General features: G+C 33.2%; 1 protein-coding gene across 1 annotated transcript in view; it reads right to left on the bottom strand.

Annotated features, from left to right (window-relative positions):
* The window catches only part of LOC106470429 (myosin heavy chain, muscle-like), a 55,280-nt gene that overhangs the window by 32,616 nt on the left and 14,028 nt on the right, over nt 1-8,636 (bottom strand). Inside the window, exons 10-16 of the mRNA XM_022399016.1 lie at nt 7,423-7,526; nt 3,280-3,537; nt 2,731-2,880; nt 2,372-2,542; nt 1,953-2,132; nt 1,460-1,619; nt 984-1,030 (exon numbers count right to left, since the gene is read on the bottom strand). Of these exons, the coding sequence (XP_022254724.1) occupies nt 984-1,030; nt 1,460-1,619; nt 1,953-2,132; nt 2,372-2,542; nt 2,731-2,880; nt 3,280-3,537; nt 7,423-7,526 (1,070 nt within the window). The remainder of the gene's footprint in view (nt 1-983; nt 1,031-1,459; nt 1,620-1,952; nt 2,133-2,371; nt 2,543-2,730; nt 2,881-3,279; nt 3,538-7,422; nt 7,527-8,636) is intronic.

Genomic DNA, 8,636 nt, shown 5'->3' with positions numbered 1-8,636 from the left:
ACTGTATACAGATGGTATTAACAAGTTGTATATACTGTATACAGATGGTATTAACAAGTTATATATACTGTATACAGATAATATTAACAAGTTATATATATACTGTATACAGATGGTATTAACAAGTTATATATACTGTATACAGCTAGTATTAACAAGTTATATATACTGTATACAGATGGTATTAACAAGTTATATACACTTTATACAGATGGTATTAACAAGTTGTATATACTGTATACAGATGGTATTAACAAGTTATATATATACTGTATACATATAATATTAACAAGTTATATACACTTTATACAGATGGTATTAACAAGTTGTATATACTGTATACAGATGGTATTAACAAGTTATATACACTTTATACAGATGGTATTAACAAGTTGTATATACTCTATACAGATGGTATTAACAAGTTATATATACTGTATACAGATAGTATTAACAAGTTATATATATACTGTATACAGATGATATTAACAAGTTATATATACTTTATACAACTAGTATTAAAAAGTTACATACACTTTATACAGATGGTATTAACAAGTTATATATACTGTATACAGATGGTATTAACAAGTTATATATACTGTATACAGATGGTATTAACAAGTTATATATACTGTATACAGATAATATTAACAAGTTATATATATATACTGTATACAGGTGGTATTAACAAGTTATATATTCTGTATACAGCTAGTATTAACAAGTTATATATACTGTATACAGATAGTATTAACAAGTTATATATACTGTATACAGATGGTATTCACAAGTTTTATACATTTTTTTACTGATGTCTTAAAGTTAACAATATGTTTAGTGATAAAGATCAGAAAGCTATAAACAAGTATTTCTATTTATTTTTTGCCAATTCATTCCTTAAACTTTGGAAAATAGTAACAACGGAAATTATCGAAACTTGACCAACAACAGTACAGCCATATAAATTTTTCCAGACTCACTCTGTAAAGTAGAGATACAGTTTGGAAGCCAGAACCTTTCTTGCGACCTGCATTTGACAAAAGAATGAAAATAAAAATATAATCTATTGAAATATATCAAGAGAAAAATGTTATATATAAATATATAAATAAGGTCAGATCAAAAATGTTATATATACACACATACATCAAAGATTTATGAACTAACAGTTGTGGTGATGAACTCAACAAACCTAAGGAACCTAGATTACTTCTAAGTACTTACAAATCATTATTTTTAAACACACCGATTGTTCTATGTTTGTTGAACAAAATTTGTTTAATATATATAAGCTACTACTTTCTATATATATATATATATAATCATTTCTCTTGTAATAAGAAAATTGAATTAAAATATCCTGTAGAATTTTGAGTTCATCAGTTTCACCGGAATATCTTCCAGTGTGTACATATATATAAACTTTATTTGGGGTAAAAACTATCATTTAACTCACTTTTCCCGCCTTTTCCGCTTTCGTCACCGCTCCCAAGCCCAGGGTGGTCTTCAAAGATATCTCTGATGAGTTTGTTGGAAGCGTGTTTGAACTGCTCCACAACAGTGTCGTTCAGAGGGTCCTTGTTTTTCTCTAACCAACCCATTAAGTTGTAGGGCACCTGAAACATAAGACAACTTTATCATCCGATTTGTAGAAAAAAACAAAAAACTTAAATACCGCACAAACTCTGGACAAACACAGAATCACTCATCAGCAACCAAGTGGCGCAGTCAATCTAGACGCAAGAAAACTAAATACTGTATGTCAGGAACACAGACACTCAACCAAGTCACTGAAAAGTTTATTAGTTTCGTTCTTTATGAAACCATGATTTTTATTGAATTGATTTTCTTTAATATTCTTTCAAATTTTACCATGTTCTGTATGTATTTCAATTTGTGTTATTTTCATATTTAACTTAATAGTATTTCTGTTAGTAGACTGAACTTACAGTGCCAGCATAGTGTACGATGGCGAAGTGAGCCTCCTTTTGGCCAGGCTTAGGGGGCTTGGGCTTTACAAAGTTTGGAGATTTCCCAAGATGATTGTTCTTTAACTTTTCCTCGAAGGTCTTGTCAGTGGCCTTGGGGAACATAGATTCTTCTTCTAGGATGGACAGGACACCCATGGGCTGAACAAGAAATAATAGAATTCTACATTAAACGTTAACAAAACTCCATGAAATAGTGTTTCAGATAGGTAAAACCAATGGTCTGAGATCGTTATAATTTTGATTAAATGTCGTTAAGACGTATATATATATTTTTCTATTGTGCTTAAAACAAGATTCAAGATTCGATACATGAACATCGTGTGGTTTAATATTTTAAATCGATGCTTTGTGTGTTACGGCATAACCCTATTTTTTACCTTTTCAATTAGCTCAATACAAGCTTGTAAGTCCAGACCGAAATCGATGAATTCCCAGTCAATCCCTTCTCTTTTGTACTCTTCTTGTTCGAGCACGAACATGTGGTGGTTGAAGAACTGCTGTAACTTCTCGTTCGTGAAGTTGATGCAAAGTTGTTCAAAACTGTTGAACTGAACGGAGATAAGAAGTTATTAGTTGAACTGGGTGATGATATTTAGATTGTGTTCTTAAATCTTTTAAGGTAAGGATTGGTGTTTGATTAAAATAATAGTAATAGGTAATATAGTCGTATTTGTTACTATGGAAACAGGTAAGTACGTATACGTTGATATTTCCTTAAACACTGAATAAAACTTACGTCAAAGATTTCGAATCCAGCGATATCCAAGACACCAATGAAATGTTGTCTCTTCTGTTTAGTATCAAGAGTTTCGTTTACTCTCTTCACCAGCCACTTGAAAAGCCTATCATACATGGCTTTGCCCAAAGCACCTACTGAATACAGGACCTGAAATAACGGTGAAACCATTAATATTAAACGAGACAGGTAAAAATAATTTGGACATCCTTCTGTAACCTCTCTCTAATCACCCACTTATCTAAAATATCTTCACTATATAACGAATTACTAACGAACAAGTAACTGTCACAAGTTTTTATGAAAACAAAAAGAACACTTACTTTTAACGTTTATAGAAAACATTAACCCTATCAGTTTGGGTGTAAAATTTATCATAACCTGGTAAGTTATATATCATCTGATCATTTGTGTTCATGTTTCTAGAGATCATATGTACAATATCGAAGTCTTTCGTTTATAAATACAAATTGAAAACTGAGCCTCTACATATTATCTAAATATCTATGAATACTTCCGAATATTTGACGGAACGTTTAAAATTATCACCTGCTCTTTGTTTCTGCCTTGGGTTACAAGCTCGTTGCCAACTTTGATCTTGGGCTTTAGCAAGTTCTTGTACAAATCAGCAGCGTTTAGGCCTAGTAGATGAGCGATTTTTTCTCCTTCCTCTGTACCGTCGGCTTCAGCCTGTTCTTCTCGCGGTCGTTGTTTAAACTTGAGTTCACCTAAGTGCATGACGGAGGAAGTTATCTGGTAAATGTTCAGTTTCTCTTCGTCGTAGAAACCCAGCACATCAAAACCGGTCTGTGGAACACATTTGACAATCTTTTGTATTACTAATGAACTATAACGATCATAAATAATTAAATAACTTGTTTCTACATAAGATTATCTTTAAAAATAATAAATTTATTGGTAAATATAATTCTAGCTTGTCAATGAGATACAAAATAACAAAATAACTTGTTTATACATAAGATTATCTTTAAAAAAGTAATATATGTATTGGTAAATACAATTCTAACTTGTCAATGAGATACAAAATAACTTGTTTCTACATAAGATTATCTTTAAAAAAGTAATAAATGTATTGGTAAATACAACTCTAACTTGTCAATGACTTGATTTTTCTTTACTCAAACTAATATGAAACAAGTAAGCATATAGTATCTAGTCTATAAAATGATATAGAAAACACAGAGCAAGACAATAAACATTCATTTAGCTTGTAGCTTTATTGTGTTATGTCTTGGTGAAAAGGCAATAATAATAAAATAGGAACTTTGAAGTTACAAAATAAACACAGACTACAAAAAGCAACAGTAATTAACAACAAAATACTTAAGTGTTATATAAATAGTATGTAGACACAAATTATTTAAGTGTTATATAGATAATGTCTGGAAACAACGCTTTATGTACAGATTATTTAAGTGTTATCTAGGTAATGTGTAGAAACAGTACTTTCTAAACAAGTCATTTAAGTGTTATCTAGGTAACGTGTAGAAACAGTACTTTCTAAACAAGTCATTTAAGTGTTATCTAGGTAACGTGTAGAAACAGTACTTTCTAAACAAGTTATTTAAGTGTTATCTAGGTAACGTGTAGAAACAGTACTTTCTAAACAAGTTATTTAAGTGTTATCTAGGTAACGTGTAGAAACAGTACTTTCTAAACAAATTATTTAAGTGTTATCTAGGTAACGTGTAGAAACAGTACTTTCTAAACAAATTATTTAAGTGTTATCTACGTAATGTGTAGAAACAGTACTTTCTAAATAAATTTTTTAAGTGTTATCTAGGTAATGTGTAGAAACAGTACTTTCTAAATACATTATTTAAGTGTTATCTAGGTAACGTGTAGAAACAGTACTTTTTAAACAAGTTATTTAAGTGTTATCTAGGTAACGTGTAGAAACAGTACACAAACACTTAGTTGAAAAGGATTAGTAGAGTAACGCTTACATTTCGGGTTTCAACATAACAAGCAAGCCAGAAGAAGTTGGCAATTTTGTTAAACATGCCATTAAAAATTATTTAATTCATGAGAAGCGCCATCTATATAGACAGCAGGTGTACTTACGTCAGTCACCATAAACTCGTCGCCATCATCCAAACCTGGAATTTCTGTCTTTCCTTGGGACACGAAATGGTAGTTATGGATATCATCACAAAGGAGAACTTTTTCTGAAAGGGAGGAATTCATGCACAATGATGAAGGAGCTAAGGAGAACATGCTAAGGAGAGCCACCATAGACTACAGGAGTCCCAACACACATCAAGTAACTTATGTAGCCAAGTTTTCAGTACACAAACTTGACAAATTAACGAGATTCTTTATAAGATTTTACTTCTTGTATTGATCAAGAGTGCGATATTTAGTATTTTTCCAAACTTCCCAAATCTTGGGATTTGATAGGATCTGGAGTTTTTTATAACAATTAAAGTTGTCTTTAAAACATAAGTGCAGTTGTACATATTACTGACAACAGCCGTAATTCAGAATGTAGCCGGCATGGAACGGTAGCCTTGTGGAAAAATATAGTGAAAGGTAAGTTCCCTTTAAAAACGAAACTGTATTATTGCTCTTAACAACAGTCAACTAACCAACCTAATAATATAATTTAATTTGACCGGTCTTAACGAGCATGAGACTTTCTGCTTATTTCTTGTTTTAGAGGTGAAGCTTTTTTTAAAGGGGAAATGCCTTAAGTCTCAAGAATAACATATAAACACTGTACTCTGAATTCTTAGTCATTATCGTAAATTATTTGTGCAGTAAAGTATAACGTAGTGCTGATGAGAGTGTTATGTACTTCTTTTCGAAGCATGACGTAGTGCTGAAGAGAGTGTTACGTAGTTCCGGTAAAACCACGACGCAGTGTTCCATTACACAACTTTCTCGTGCTTGTAAGATGCCATAAGATATATAATTAAACAAAAAAATGAATGATAATCCCTTGAACTTTAGAAAAAACGAGGAAGGGAATACTATCTGTACTTCACGCTATTACAAACAAGGAGAGGTGGTAAGGGTTGTTTATATATTAAAGTAATAATATTGTAGATTCATGCTAAGAAAGGTTTTCTTTTCCTTTCGGGAGGTTTTGAGGGAGTGGGAAAGTGGATGAATTGTTGGATAACAACACATCACGTAATAACTACTTAGTCACGGTTTTCGGCTAAACACTCAACATTATTTTCATGTGAGGGTAGGGAGGAGATGACATGAAGTGGTGGGAAGGAGATGGTGGCTCCATGGTCTTGAGGAAGAAACGAAGGGTGTGGATTTCTCTTTCCTAAAGGATCAAACCTCGTAAGAGGGAGATCTACATCCGCCAGGTGGTTCACTAAAGGGGCACAGGATCTAGTCATAAGATTCTACTAAACTATTAGACACTACAAAGGGGTTAAATCATACTATTCTAAAAAGTGAGATAAACCTTTTGTTCTTACCATGACGATATTCTAAACTTTAGGCTTGGTGGGGATATGTCTAAGTTAAGGATGGAACTAAGTTCTATCGAAACACTAGGGGGGAGGGAAGTAGACGAAGGAATAGAACTATCTGTACTCACATCTGTAATGTGCATTTCTTCTGCGTCATCCACCCCTGGGATATCTGTCTTACCCTGAGACACGAAGTGGTAGTCATGGATATCGTTCGAGAGGAGGGCTTTCTCTAGAAAAAGGGGTAAACAAGGGATTTTCTTTCTTTTTTAACCAAACAGAAAACACAGAGGAAAAATCCAGGATTCTGGGCAGGTTTTCTTTTGAGAGAATTTCTCTACAGAGGGTGTTAACTCAATGTTTAGCTATTCAAGCTTTATTTTGTGTAATAATAACTACTGTAAACCAAGAAAAACATGTTAAATGCACGATATAGACTTAATATTCTTGTTGGTGCCCAGTACTTGGTAAAGCCAATGATAAATCGGACCTTGATTGTCTCTTGTTGAAAACTGACTTATAAAATTTGATGTAATGTTACATGTGCATTTAATATCTTTTTCCAAGCTGACATTCATTCGTTTTGGTGAACTTTGTAGAGAAAGAAGGACTGAAGAACAAACGCACATAACTAGGCATACTAGTCCAGCTCATGCTACAAACAGAATGACTTATACGTCACCAGGTGTATTGGAGAGGCAATGGAAATGGGGTACTTCAAATGCTACATTTTAGTTTGATCAGGGTATGTGTGAGGATAACAACTAACAGTGCAAATTGTTCGACTACATCAGAAAATCATCAGAAAATATTTTTGGTACAAAGGATTCTCTTTCTTTGAGCAGGCAGGAATGAAGGTTAATGACCTTATGGTTGTCCTCATTGCACGAAGTTTAGGTTTGCTTGCAATAACTGATCCATTATACCTGCACAACCTATCACGGTAAACTACTAGGATCTCTATCTTTGAGCGTGCATGCACGCCATCTGGTAAAACTGTAGGAGCACACGTTCTCTGAAACAACAAGAAGTTGGACTGGCTAGTAACACAAGTCAAGAGAATGGAATGGTTTAAGATAAGGGAAACTTGCTACAGGTAGATATAGGAAAACACAAAACCTCTGAAGTCATAAAGAACTTTGGACCAAGATTGGATTAAATATTTTAAAATGACCAATGGGGAAAGAGGAGTGGTATGTGGTTTACATTTGGGCTGGCCTGGTGTTTGAGTTTTACTCACGTCTGTTGCTGCCATTTCTTCTCCATCGTCTACGTTGGGAATATCCGTTTTACCCTGGGATACGAAATGGTAGTCATGGATGTCATCACTAACAAGGAGTTTTGCTGGAAAACACAGTGAAAATAGATGTAATGACGATTTGAGACATTCACTGTTACTTGTGGTAAACACAGGGTCCAAAGAAGGGAGTGGCTTATCGTAATGCAGGGGAAGGATAGACATTCATGGATTTCAAACTCTGGACAAGGCACTTTTCCATTAATATAGCAATCAAGGATTGGAACATTTGTGGGTTCAAATGTTTGGCAAGCTTTTATAGAGTAGTCAAGGATTGATCAATATTCGTTTTGGGAGATTTATGGGCTCAAATATTTGGCAAGACACATTTTCATTAAAGAGTGATCAAGGATGAATCAAGATTCGTTTCGGGAGACTTATGGGTTCAAACATATTGCAAGGCACATTTTCATTAAATAGTGATCAAGGATGGATCAAGATTCATTTCGGGAGACTTATGGGTTCAAACATATTGCAAGGCACATTTTCATTAAATAGTGATCAAGGATGGATCAAGATTCGTTTCGGGAGACTTATGGGTTCAAACATTTGGCAAGACACTTTTTCACTAACAGAGTGATCAAGGATGGATCAAGATTCGTTTCGGAAGACTTATGGGTTCAAACATTTGGCAAGACACTTTTTTACTAACAGAGTGATCAAGGATGGATCGAGATTTGTTTCGGGAGACTTATGGGTTCAAACATTTGGCAAGACACTTTTTCACTAACAGAGTGATCAAGAACGTTTGTGAGTTTCAAAGTTTTGAAAGTGAACTCGTTCGTTTAATAACATAAAATATTGGACTGTTATGAAAGTGATTTTAAAAGTTAATTTTTTAAAGCAATCAAGGATAGGACAGATACACGTAGAAACAATACTTCACGTAATTCATTCTTTTGTGAAGTGATGAAGGATTCGAGACTTTGGGGGATTATTGGGTGTTCAATTACGTACGGAAAAAATATTTGATGGAAGAAACAAAGGAATAGGGCAACATTAAGGTGACTTTGGGGAGATTATTGGGTGTCCAATTATGGAAAAATCTTCAGTGGAAGAAACAAAGGAATAGATAAAAATAGAATAAATTTTATTGGATATTTACTATATATATATATATATATATATATATATATATATATATATATATATATACT

The sequence above is a fragment of the Limulus polyphemus genome, unplaced genomic scaffold, assembly GCF_000517525.1.
Source record: "Limulus polyphemus unplaced genomic scaffold, Limulus_polyphemus-2.1.2 Scaffold3997, whole genome shotgun sequence".
NCBI classification, from domain to species: domain Eukaryota; kingdom Metazoa; phylum Arthropoda; class Merostomata; order Xiphosura; family Limulidae; genus Limulus; species Limulus polyphemus.
This window is presented reverse-complemented; position numbering and strand designations above follow the sequence as displayed.